Source organism: Carcharodon carcharias, chromosome 5 (genome assembly GCF_017639515.1).
Source record: "Carcharodon carcharias isolate sCarCar2 chromosome 5, sCarCar2.pri, whole genome shotgun sequence".
In the NCBI taxonomy this organism is placed as follows: domain Eukaryota; kingdom Metazoa; phylum Chordata; class Chondrichthyes; order Lamniformes; family Lamnidae; genus Carcharodon; species Carcharodon carcharias.
Window position 1 is genome coordinate 123,504,683 of NC_054471.1, and position 13,987 is coordinate 123,518,669.

The 13,987-nt window shown below is 38.9% G+C and overlaps 1 protein-coding gene across 5 annotated transcripts; it reads right to left on the reverse strand.

Moving 5' to 3' along the window:
- Nucleotides 1-197: 197 nt before the first annotated feature.
- On the reverse strand, nt 198-13,752 carry rnf146 (ring finger protein 146). Of its 5 annotated transcripts, none has more exons than XM_041187768.1 (4): nt 13,590-13,741; nt 7,035-7,132; nt 4,908-5,011; nt 198-1,979 (listed from the first exon to the last, which is right to left on the reverse strand). In XM_041187768.1, the coding sequence occupies exon 4, from the start codon at nt 1,976-1,978 to the stop codon at nt 890-892; it is 1,089 nt and encodes a 362-aa protein (XP_041043702.1). In that variant the 5' UTR covers nt 1,979; nt 4,908-5,011; nt 7,035-7,132; nt 13,590-13,741; the 3' UTR covers nt 198-889. The 5 variants fall into 5 exon arrangements, with proteins under 5 accessions (XP_041043702.1, XP_041043704.1, XP_041043703.1 ...); XM_041187770.1 differs by lacking the exon at nt 13,590-13,741 and adding an exon at nt 13,066-13,443; XM_041187769.1 differs by lacking the exon at nt 4,908-5,011 and having other exon boundaries at nt 13,590-13,752.
- Nucleotides 13,753-13,987: the final 235 nt, after the last annotated feature.

Below are 13,987 nucleotides of genomic sequence, written 5' to 3' on the forward strand. Positions count from 1 at the left end.
GTTGAGAGTCTACAAGTGGTCACAACTTACAAACAAATTTAGAGCAAAGATCAATTTTAGCAATAGAAAAGCTGGCACTTTGCCAAATTACATCAGTCTGTTAAACATATGTTATTTACAGTTGCTAATCTCACTGTCAAAAGTTGCTTTTTGTATTAAATTGGTTTGTAATGCAGAAATCAGTGTGAAGACAGTGGTTAACAAAATGTTAAGCTTTATTTTGACCATTACTATAGTCAGGATAATGTAAATTAGAACGCAACTAATTGTTTCTACCAGTCTAACACTTCACTGAATGTCAACCATGTAGGTAATGTGGTACAGCTATTACCAGCCTCAATTACAATGATACGACAGGGTATTGCAGCACTTTCTCACTAAATTAATTTTAAAAATTAGGAGGAAAAAAAGGAAAACAATAATTCTTAGTTTGACTATACAAAGAGAAAGGTCTATTCAAACACTTGCCTGATAGAACCAGTTAACTCTACATGAAAGTAATTAAAAAAAAAATTTACAAGAGGCATCTATACATTACCAAGAAGAATGAGAAGCACAATTGGTGCTTGTAATGAGTTCAGAATTCACATTTTATAACACATGCACAAAAGGTGAGTCGTTTTGAAATTCAACACTAAAACATTTTAAAGCACTGAAAATAAATTTAATGTTACCACAATAAATATCATGCAATTCCTACATTAAAGAAACTTACAGATTGCAAAATAGACAAAAAAAAGGCAGTGGTGCCAAAATGAAGTAAAGCAATTAAAAGTTAGTTCTAGTTTTAATTGAGTGCAATTCTGGCTGAGAACTTCTATGTTCCTCAGTTGCCCTTAATCTCGTAAGTGTTAAAATTTGTTCTTTTTATAAGTGATGACTGTAAGGTCTAGACCTCTGTTACAGTGCATTGTCCATCAGGTTGCTGCTCCCTGGCTCTGATCATGCTGCTAGGCTCTTCTTCTGGAGATGGTTCATCTCCTGGTATCTCATTGTTCAGAGAAACAAGTATTTGCCTGCTGTTAGTGGTAGTTCCAGACTCATGAAGCTGACTGGTGTTCTCATCCTCAGTATCGGAGCTTGTGGCTGACTCAGTGTTATCATAAGACATTCTGGCTGCACTCTGCGCAGCTGAAACTCTACTTATAGAGGCTACATATTGCTCTTCTCCTTCTCCTCTATGACTCCTGGTCAAGTTTTGGCCACTTAGCTGCAACTGAGCAAGGGAGTTCACAAGCAATATATTTGCATCTGGTGAAGGAGTTAGTGGACTAACTGGCTGGTCAACCAAGGAAGTTGCTGATCTAACTGTGGGCCTCATTATGGAAACAGAAGACTGTATTGATACAGATGCAGATCCAGCACCAGCGATACTATCTGCTCCATCTGCAGAATTCTCTCTTTCTGTAGTCAATCCGCTGGAATCGCAGTCTAAACGAAGACCAGCCACTCCCTTCTTGGGAATATCAGCAATATCTCGTTTCATCTTTCTGCGGCGGCCATGCTCATTACGTCTGAACTGAATCATGTTCTCCAGGTCCGCAACATACAAGTACCCAGCTATGAGCATTTCAATTGTTTTTTTGCCCTTCAAATGAGCATCTTCTAGTTCTGTACTTGTGCGTTCATCGTATTGCCACCAGCCATTTGTGCCTTCATAGTACCAAGCATACTCCCCATTTCCACGGCTTGCTGCTTTAAGCTCTTCAGGGGACAGCAAAGCTGGCTTGTCCAGAAACTCTTCAGGAATTTCTTGACGACAAAGTGCACAACGCCTGCTTTGCCAAGATGCTCCTTTCACACACAGGAAACAGAAGATATGTTTGCATGGCAATTTAACAGGATGAACACAAGTCTGAAGACAGATAGCACATTCTGGTACAGTCAGAGTAGGCGCTGTGTTTGAGCAGGAGTCATTTAACTTCCTTCCTCCTGGAATCATGTTTGATGCATGATCGACATCCCCACAGCCAGCCATTCTAAGAAGCAGAACACATATTTTGTATCAGCAACTCAATGTCAGTATGAAATAAACAAAGGGAAAAAACTTACTTTGTCAGTTATGTGTAACAAAATCATAAAAAGAATATAGAACTCCAGATATTTTGCCTGTTTCTTCTTCTAAAATGGTTATAATGAATGGTGGCTATGAAGGTACAATGATATTCTTTGGGGGAAAAGAAAACACATTTAATTTGATTGAAATGTAAAAAGTTCAAAGGGAACGTGCAGCTGAAAGAGAAAATGCTCACTATGAAGGTGGCTTGAAATAGAAGGATACAAGTTTAAAATTAGGACGGTAGAAGTACAAAGAGAAAGTCAGGTCGAGATGTTACTATGAAAAATATATCTATTTTATGGAAGGCCAATTAAATGTAGAGTATAATGAGTTCTGGAGAGAGAAAAGTGATTTTAGGGTATACTGAAAATTCAGGTAGATGGGAGTGATTGGTTAAAAAGGGACAACTTGTGGGTCTAATGACTTTTTCTCAGTTCCTAAAATTTCTCAAATCTTACTTGCCAAAAATAGTTCTGTGATTTGGATGATATCTGAACCATGAGAAAACACAAATTACTTTAGAATACCCTATACCTTCAACATTATATGCAAAGCATGTAGGTTCTTGTATGTAAACAGCTGACTTTACTACAGGTTGAGATCAACATAGGGTGCATTTAGAGAACTGATGGAGGGTCTCTATTAATTACAATTAAACAATTCAAATCAATAGATTTGAAAATGACACATTGTTAATCCTCTATATTCCTGAATTTGCATTACTGCTTCTAATTCAATATTTATCTGTTATAGAGGATTATGAATTATCTTTACAATGTCATGGTTTGCTAGGATGGCACACTGAACATGAAGGCTTAAGTCGAGACAATTGTATCACATCATGCCTTAAGGTATAATGTTCAATGTCAGAAATTCATTCAGAACTAGCAGTTTATTTTGCTTAATGAGGCATCAGCAAAGTCCCCAACATATATTACATGTTAATGCTCAATGCAATATGTAACATACAAAGTAGAAATGATTGCAGATAACATCAATGGTGAATGCATAATCCATTGTGATAGCAGTTTGGTATTTTAGTGGAAGTGTTATTTTAAACAGTGTAATGTCAGTACAAGTCTAGGCAAAGAAATTTCACATGAACACTTTGTTAAGCATCTGCTCACTAATAATGCCAATAGCAATCTCAAGCCCATCGTATTTGGAACATTTTGTACCAAAGCCTAATGAAGACGACATTATACCTTGTTTCCATCTCTTAGCTCTGTAAAATGAGCTATAATACATTTGCTTTTGTGGTATACTGGTCCCACATATCTTTCAAATTTCAGATCATTTTCAATTGGTTCCTTACTTCATGATGATGATCCTATTGTGCATTTCACTTCCAATGCAAGCACAAATTGGTCTGTAAATTATGCATCAACAGAACACAAATAGAAAGTGTACCCAAAAAGCTACTTAACAGTCTCCTTCTTGGGCATGTTAGTGAATGTGAGGATTCCACTCCATGCCTTTTAAGAGGAGTCTCTAATTGAGGACTATGAAACTCTCAATTTCTCTTGGTAGCAAAGAAGTGGCATAGGCCACAACTTGTTTTGAGTTTCAGTTGTTTGGGATGAGGCAATACTGCACCTTTTTCTCAACATTAAAGCACAAAGTCTGGACCCAATTATTGATTTACAAAAATATTTTTCATAAGATTGCTTTAAAAATGATGCAGCAGCCATCAGTATTTGCAGTATCTTGCTTCTTCACAGAATGTTATACTAAAATGAAAAGGGAAAGCTGTCAATTCACCAGACAGAAAAGTAGTTTCTTAACAGTGTTTTCTGTGAGAGAGCACACTAAAAATTCCAACATGCTGCACATGATTTTCCAATCATCATCTTAAATGGTCAGAGATCTATGTACATTGCAAGGCAGAATTTCTTATGTGTGTTCCAGGTGCATGAGGCTTATTTCCAGGAGTGAGGCAATGCTCAGAGGATATTTAAGAATAGCCTTGCTGTAGCTTTGATTAAATATATTAAAAAATTATTTCTAAAAAGAAAGTGTCCAAAATAAAAGCAAAAGACCCTATTTTACATTGCATTTGCAACATACATCGTAATCCCAAAATTATGCCTTGGGATACCAGGATACAAATTTTGAGCCAGTTCATCAGAAACTATTCTCTGCTGTTTCAGTCAAAACTTTGACCAGATTAAAATAAGTAAGTTAATACCAAAGCTAAGATAATAGAAGTGGAATTTTAAATGAATGCATTAAGCATTCTTATAATGAGATCCATGACAAATTCTGGAGCTAGAATTTATTTTACTGAATAAGAGGTTTACAAAATAATATCTAAAAATATTCATTCTAATGTTTCTTGGGAAATACAATAATTTCAATGTCTTTCCCATAACTTCCGCATTCAAGGCAAATTTTGTGATGACTTTAAATGAAGATCCCAACAAATTGATTGGGCAAATTATGGACAAATTAATACATTTTATATACACAGAAGGTCCGCCATACTCTCAGGCAGTGCATTCCAGACCCTAACCACTCGATGCATGAACAAGATTTTCCTCATGTCACCATTGCTTCTTTTACCAATTATCCTAAACCTATCCTCTCTGGTTCTCAATCCTTCCACCAATGAGAAGGGTTTCTCCTCATCTACTCTGTCCAGACTGGTCATGATTTTAAATACCTCAATCAAATCTCCTTTCAACCTTCTTTTCTCCAAGAACAGTCCCAACTTCTCCAATCTTTCTACATAACTAAGTTCCTCATCCCTGGAACCAGGGATAGAATGTTTATTACCTTGAAGCAAATGTGAATTTGTATTACCAATATCAATAGAAATCCTCATCCAAAAATATTAAAGTATACTAACAGAACTGTGGATCCAGTTACTGATTCTTGCTGCAAGTGCCTGCAGTTATCAGTGGTGCCAAAAATGTTGCCAAGCTTCCCCAAATTCCTTTTTCCACGGACCCTCTAAATTTGAAAAAAGGAGGCAAGTTAAATAAGAATTAGATATTCCATCATTTAGGAATTTTTTTCTACATATGCTGTCAAAAAATATTTGTTTTAGTACTATTTTGTTATATGTCTGGATCAGCTAGCTGCATGAGGATGGACTGCATTGCCAACTCAAGAACATAATGGCAAAGCATAAAGTACCTACATGAAAAATTACAATTTGGCCGAGGTGTTGTCTCTTATGTATGGATAATAGTTCTAGTTTTAACTGCATCCTCAATCGCTTATCACCCTGCCCTCACTAATCATCAGTGGTTTCCAACATCCGAAAATCTTGCTGAACCCAACAACCTGACAGTTGCATCAGATGACCATAAGCAAGCAAGATCGCTGAGAGAGATCAGAGTCTGAAATAAATAAGACCCTTCAATCATCATCTATGTGTTTAAATCATTTCATAACCTAACCCCTCCCCATCTCTAACTTCCTCTAGCCCTACAACCATCCCCCCCTCTCCACTATCAATCCCTTCTTCCCACTTTCTTATGCATTTACTTATTCCCTCTTATGCATTGACCTTTGCCATCTACCTGTGCCTTCTGCTAATCAGGTCCCACTCTCTGGAATTTCCTCTCCAAACCCTCCTACTTCTCTACTTCTTTCTCCACCTTTCATAATCTATTTAAAATCCATCTCTTTGAGCTTTTGGCTTACTTGATTTAGCATCTGGCCTTTCTTCAACCTGTGAAGCACCTTAGTATAATTTTCAATGTTATTTAACATACAGTATATAAATGCAAGGTGATGTTTGAAGTCAGTAAATAAACAGTAAAACAATGTAATATGGCAATGTAATCTGCAGGCAACTGAATGCTTTCAGGTCACTGTAACCATCAAATAAGACTTAATTCAACAAATAACTCTTAAGCTAGTGTTGGCTCTGAATTCTAGTCCAATGTATCTTTATGAGAGTCATACCGATATCTCAATACTTTTTATAAGGCCTGAGTTGTAAGATACAATTCTCCCTCGATATAGTGCTTCTTTTAGAGACAATATGAAAAGAAATCTTGTATGTGATGCCCATAGTAAAAAAAAAATCACTGGTGCTTCCACTTTATATAAAATCAGCTCTGTTAAATTGAATGCTGATCAATAGTTGGCACTTAGCTGATTTTTAAAATTATTCCTTCATGGGATACGAGTGTTGCTGGTGAGGCCAGCATTTGTTGCCCATTTTCTAATCGCCCTTGAAAAGATCTTAGGTGCAAAATCTTTGGCATAGTAACTAAAATAATTCTGGTGACCAATTTAACGTGAAAATGTAAAATTAACTGTAAGCTTGGGAGCAAAGCAAATTCCTTTGGTATAAATTTTCCTGTAAAAAAGAGAATAGCAGATCACAAGATAAATACAAAAGAGGACAGCGACTTGCCTAAATTTATCTAATTCATCCAGGAAGATCCTACATTTCTCCTCTTTCACACAGACCTGCTTGCTCTCCCCTGCTCGCCCACCAACCCCATCAACCTACCCCAACATTGTAGCTTCCAATTGTTCCATAAGTAATGTCAAGGTCTTACTTAAAAAAAACACCTGGAAACCCAAATAATGTGTTGATCAATCTGAAGAACTTTCAAAATCAGCCCTAAATTTACCTTTTACTAGCCTGGGTGTGGATCTCCTCATTCTACTCTTGCAATTTAGTTTAAAGCAATTTTACAGTATCTTATACACATCTATAAAGATCATTTTCCAATTGACTGTTCTCAAAGCTGAAGAGCGAACGTTTCTCTAGCCTTTACTCATAACAGTCACCTGATGCTAGGAATCAGCCTTGTGGCTCCTCTCTAAACTCTCTCAGGCGTCTGAAAATCTTAGTGTCTCAGGGACCAGAACTGAACACAATATTCAAGGTGTGGTTTGTTCAGAGCACTATATAGTTTGAGCAGACTTCCTCTGCCTCGTAAGGTACTGTTTTAGCAATATAGTTCAGCATTCTATTTGCTTTTGCTGGGTAAAGAATGGCTATACTCACTGTTGGTGTCACCTCTCAATAATCTTTATTCACGTTCTCCATACGTCAGCTTCCCCAGGCTTCTTATAAACCAGAAATTGGCCGCCTGCACAAAATATCTAAGATGGCAGACCACAGGGTCAACAATTAATCTTTTTATAACTGAAGTATCAGTAATATTATTACAGATCAGTGTACAATAAAATTAGTAATTAATAAAGATTAGCAGGCAGTTTTTAAAGTCATGCCATGTTTGAGTTTTTCAAAGACTTAATATTTGGATATGGGGGAAATGTGGTAGATTAGTGCAACTGGATTTTCAGATGAAGTTTCTCACAAGAGGTTGAGTAAAAATTTAGGCATAGGGTAAAAGGTAGAAATGTTTATACGGATAGAAAGTTGACTGATAGATAAAAAACAAAATAAGGATAAATGGATGTTGCTCAGACTGAAAAATGATTTGAGAGTTGGTGTGCTTCAGGAGTGAATGCTGGGTCTAGTTTTGTCCTCCATATTTATAGAGCACTTAGACTAAAGCACAGGTGCTACATTCCCAAAATTTGCTGAGGACAGAAAAAAAAGATGATTTGACAAATATTGAGGAGCAATGAAAAAGACTTCAGGAAAATAAACAGTCAGTGAAGTGGGAAGACAGGCAACAGCTAATTTATTGTGGATAAATGTGATGCAGTATGTTTTAGGGGAAGAAACAAGGAATGAATGAAAAGGCTGAACAATGTGCATGACTAAGGAGGCTATTACTTTCTCAATGGCAACTAGAAATGGATAATAAATGCTGACTTGCCAGTGACACTGACATCCTTTAAATGAATATATATAAAACAAAATCCCAGAAACTACAAATACAGAAAGTCATAAAGAAGGCCAAATGCATGTTGGAATTTATAAACATAGAAAATAGGAGTAGGTCATTCGGCCCTTCGAGCCTGCTCCACCATTCAATATGATCATCCACTTTCTACCAAAGTGGATAACTTCACACTTATCCACATTATACTGCATCTGTCATGTATTTGTCCACTTACTCAACCTGTCTAAATTGCCTTGAAGCCTCTTAACACTCTTCTCACCGCTCACATTCCGACCAAGTTTTGTGTCATCAGCAAACTTGGAAATATTACATTTGGTTCCTTCATGGCTGATCCTCTATCTCAATGCCATGCTCCTGAACTCTTCCTATACCCCTCAATGCTTTTAGAGTCCAGAAATCTAGATTTCCTTCTTAAATATATTTAGTGATTTGGCCTCTACAGCCTTCTATGGTAAAGAATTCCATAGGTTCACCACTCTGAGTGAAGAAGTTTCTCCTCATCTCAGTCCTAAATGGTCTACCCCGTATCCTGAGACTTGACCCCTTGTTCTAAATTCCCCAGCCAGAGGAAATATCATCCCTGTATCCAGTCTGTCCATCCGTGTCAGAATTTTATGTTTCAATGAGATCTCCTCTCATTCTTCTAAACTCCAAAGAATATAGGCCTAGTGAGCCCAATTTCTCCTCATACAACAATCCTGCCATCCCAGGAATCAGTCTGGTGAACTTTTGCTACACTCCCTCTATGGCAAGTATATCCTCTCTCAAAACTGTACACAATGCTCCAGGTGTGGTCTCACCAAGGCCCTGCACAGCTGCAGTAAGACATCCTTGCTCCTGTACTCAAGTCGCCTCGCACTGAAAGGCAACATACCATTTGCCCTCTTAACTGCTTGCTGCACCTGCATGCTTGCTTTCAGTGATTGGTGTACAAGGACACCCAGGTCCTTTTGGACATCAACATTTCCCAATCTATTACCATTTAAATAATATTCAACCATTCTGTTTTTCTACCAAAGTGGATAACTTCACACTTATCCACATTATACTGCATCTGCCATGTATTTGCCCACTCACTCAACCTGTCTTGATTGCCTTGAAGCCTCTTAACACCCTCATCGCTCACATTCTCACCAAGTTTCGTGTCGTCAGCAAACTTGGAAATATTACATTTGGTTCCCTCATCCAAATCATTGATATGTATTGTGAATAGCTGGGGTCCAAGCACTGATCCCTGTGGCAGCCCACTTGTCACAGCCTACCACTCCGAAAAAGACTAATTTATTCCTGCAGAGTATAGAATTATAAATTTATACAAAGCACTTTGTTAGGTTGCAGCTGCAGTAAGGTGTGCAGTTTTAGATACCACATGATAGGAGGAGCGTTAAAGCCTGTAAATAAAAAAAAAGTTTTGATAGAGTGATTATTTCCTGTGGTTGGGGAATTGATGATAATAGCTCATCAGTTTAAAACTGTAAGCAAGAGTGTGATTGCTAGAGCGTGAAATAATTTGAGACAGAGCCGTTGAAGCAGAGACCATTGCATCTTTTAGTGGAACAATGGATAAACAATAGAAACAAAGGGAGCTGCAAGGAGATATCAGAGCTCTGGAATTGGTTTTGGATCGGTCTGGTGGAGACCCATCCCAGACACGATGGACTGAACAGTCTGTTGTCAGCTTCCATGATGGTTCCTGGGGCTGGAGTTTCCTCTGGAGATGGAAGCTGTACCAGGGAAAGAGACATCAAGGGTTTTGCTGGCGATGGGGCAAAGATGGAGGTCTAGGGTGTGATTCAGCAGATCCTTATCTGAAGCACTATCATGGCAAATGGAAAGTCAAAGGCTAGCTAAACAGTTGAAAGTGATAGGAGGCTTCCCCAACCACCACCAACTCCCCCCACCCTCAATAAGAGGCAGACAGAGACCAAGTGGGATTGTGTGGGGGGGATGTGACTATTGAGGAATATACAAGGAAGCTATCAGAATTGACCTTGTCTGTGACTGAAAAGATGTGAAAGGAGATGGCAAGGTTGGGAGACTGGGTTGCTATGAATATTGGTAGGAAAGTATCTATGGAGAGAGGGGTTTGGGAGGGCAGTGGCCTCAGGAGTGAGAGCAAAATGATTTAAGCTGGAAGTTAAAAGTCACTTGGCGGTGGAGGCTGAGGCAGGGAGGAGGATATTTTGATGAGAAATTAAGGGCCCTTTTCACAGTAACAACTTAATGTTTAATGTATTAACATATCACAAGCCCAAAGTGCTTAAACAACCACTCTGAACCTGATGAAGACAGAGATGGTTTATAAATTTGTAAAGAAATGGAAACAAAACCCCCTGTGCTTCAAAGTCAAACTTAGGCAATTAGTATATTGCCTCCAGCACAAAATCAATAGACACCTCTTTCAGAAGGCAGGTAAAGAAATCATGTCTAAACTGAATAATCCTAAGCAAAGCTACAAATTCATGTAACAGGACCATATAAATGACATGTAACATACTGACAGATTTGATTCATCATAATGGAAGTGATCTGTGGTCCATAGGCCATTGAATGGAGTGTACAAGAATTAAAAGTAAAGAACCATACAGTTTGTATAATATGTGGGAGCAGATTTAGTGTTAACATCTTACAAAAAAATTAGCATGCACAGTCCATATGTACCTCAGAAACAATAGCCCTAACATTTCAACGCCAGCAAGCAAATCTCACTGCTGCTAATTCATAAAACTGTATTACCAAAGAGAACTTTCATTAATAAATGCAAATCCATTAGATACAATGTTATAGTCAACCAAATTTGTTTTTGTAGGCCTAGTTACAAAGTTTCCTTCTGCTCCTACATTCTCAAGTGCCATTCTCAAGAGAATATGATTCTCCTCCGAAAGAACTTCCACAGGGCTTAAAGTAAGGAAAAAGATCAATTACTTTGCTTTGATCATTTGGAGTATGACCTCTAACAGCAAGAAGAATGGAAAGATATAGGTGGAGAAAATATTGGCACTCCATCATTCGTGTACACAAAACTTCATCCCCCCCAAAGGAGCATTCCTGATCCTGGCAACCCTGCATCAAGATGAGTGAATCAAGCAGTTCCCATTAGGGAGGAAATAATTAACAATCTATATACTTACATCTTGAATTAACAATCCTATATCTAGTGTAGAGTTTCCTGTGCTCCAATTGTGTTATGTCTGGGTAATGCATACAAATACTTTTAGCTAGAGAATTACTTTCTAAACTTAACCTCAGCAACAACCAAAACTTACACATATATAGCATTTTTAACATACTGAAACATCTCAAGGTGCTGAACTACACTGTAAACCTCCCAATACTAACCAGCACAATAGCAGTCTGTCCATTCCCAGATATGCTACCGGCAATAATTTTTTAAAAATTAATTTTGAAAGACTAAAGAACTTTTAATCTTTGGAAAACTTGACAGTTTTTCCCTTTCTTATTTGGGAGCCCCGAACAACTTCAGAGCTAGCTTGCTCATTCTCCCTCTGGACACTCCACTGCTCCATTCAAGTCTATTGCTACCTTCACCCATTAATCCCTGTATCCATCACTGGGAAATACATACCTGAGCAGCTTGTTCCCAACAATACCTTGTATCGAGCACAAAAGACCAAAGAGGGGTAAAAGCAGAACGAAAGCAAGATCAAGACACACACAAGAGGAAGATGACCAAGAATGATAAGAAAGACACTGTGTCCTCCAATTTACCATGTGTAATCCCATAGGTTGCCACTCAAAATTTGCAAATTTTAGAATTTAGTTTCAATATCAAAAATTAAAAACAAACATATCAGTGTTCCAACTGAGGTTATAAAAATGAATTCAAAAGGAAGAAACTGTCCTCAGTTATAACAGTATGACGAGTATGAAGATATATATATGTACCTTTCATCCCCCCAAAGGAAGCAAACAGAACACAGTCTTAAATAACTTAAATAAAAAAATCTCAAATTTAGACTTTCCAATCCTGTCCTCTGGTTCTCTAGCTGATATGGGACAGATATGTGCTTGGAGATGTGCGTGCTATCTTTCTGCTTAGTCCTTTCCCATATTCCAGGGGGCTGGCCAGGTGGCCTCAAGTGCAACAGCTCATGCATGGGCAGGTACATTCAAATTAAAACACAAAGGAAACATGGCTTTCACCACTGTTTCCCACCATTTCACCTGGTTCAATGCTGGGGGGAAAAATTGTCTTGTTAGGCCATAACATTCAGCATCCAAAGGCCCACAGGGGGACAAAGCAAGTGCTTCCTCCAATGAGGTCTTGTACTATGGTTCTCCAAACATGTACAAGGGAAAAACATTTTTAAAAACAGTTTTTAAAAAACAGTTCCCAATATTCATATACAGTGACAGGCTTTTGTGGCCTACCACTACCAATTTCCATCTTGATCCTAATAGGACTCCCTGCACATAACGTCATTGTGGCCAGAAGTACTGCTACACTGGGGACACCTTGCAATGGGAAAGAAAGGGGCTTTTGTTTCACCTGAATGGCAGATGCCCAATCATAAAGTTTAGGCCTCTAATGTCAGGATCTGAAGTTCCTTAACTAGGAATGATAGGAGCAGGTGGGAACAGGCGTAAATTGCAGGAGTTTATGTTTCAGTATTTTACTTGAGAAGAAGCTATATTTAGTTCCACAAAAGAAGGATGAAGAGTGGTCAATTTCAATCAAATATTCTGAGTTTGAATTAATCTCAAAGCATTTCATGTTTCTACTTAATAACTCTGGTTTTAATCTTTAAAGGATTACATTTTCAACATAATCCATTTCTAATCGCTGTCCACTGTTTTCCAGTTTTTAATCTAGATTTACAATGGATAGGGGAAAGCAAACAGGATCTAGATTTCAAATTCACCCCAAATCCTTCATTCAAAGTTTATTGCTGGATTGAATTTGTTGAATGCATGTAAAAATACGGCATAAAAGAGAGCGTTTTTGTGGCAAGGCCTGTGAATAATAATAAAACCGAAACTCGAGAAAGGCCCAAAGTGCGAGCGATGGGGAACTAAATATAGTGGTGGGTAGGCTGTTATCGAGCAAGAGCTTTAAAAGCCAGCAAATTCACTGAACTGCAGGCCTTAAACAGGCCTGGGCGGGGGGTGGTGGGGGGCAGGGCGGTTATTGGATTCCTATTAAGTTGTCCACAATAAAAATACAAAAGTACAGATCAAAAACAAGAAAGGTTTACGCACCGCCAACAAACCCCGAAAAAAAATCTAATGTTTCATAAATCAACCTGAGTACAACAAAATACATTCGCAAAACACTGACAACACATTAAAAGGGCCTTGCAGTTTACAAAGCCGGAACGCCATGCTTATTATTTTTGATTGAAGATGATCCGTCAAGAGAATGGTTCCGGCGACAAAACCCAAATGAACCGGTCAGTCCAGCTGGAATGTGACAATAACAGGAGAGTGGAAAGGGGGAGGGTCACACAATTGAGAGAGATGAAGGCAGGGAGCTGTCTCTCTGCAACCAGGGCTCTGCTTCTGCTGCAGCTGCCGTTGGCGGCTGGTCGCACAGCGCCGATTCCACATTGACTCCAGAGCGTCTTCGAATGGGAACATTCTCCGGGTGTTCGACCGGAACGCGGCCTTCACCGATACAATCAGTATCGAACGCAGCCGTCACCATAGCGCCCGAGGGAGGCCGATTGTTCCTTTATGAGCTAAACAATGGGATCGGGGTCAGCGTCTGAAGGTTCGCCACTTACCCACACGCAGGCGCCTCTCTCTCGCCACCGTGACCAAAAACACCCACCGACGAAAACAGACAAACACAGCTTTCCTGTCCCCCCGCTCAGAGCTTCAGCCCCGCCGCGGCCTCGCACCTAAACAGGCGCAACTTCTACACGTCAGTCCGACGGAGCGTCCTGACGCCAGTCCGCCCACTGGCTCTTTTTGAAATCCCTCGTCCAAGGAGCTACCGTTCCAGGGTTTGAGGAAGGATGGCGCCTTTTTGTGGAATGGTTGCGTGCTGTGTTCTGGTCAGAGCTTTGTCTTTTTTAAGGGCAAATCATGTTTTGCTAACTTGAGTTTTTTGACGAAGTAATGAAGAGCCTTGATGGGGGTAATGCTGTTGATGTGGTGTACATGGGTTTCCAAAAGTCAT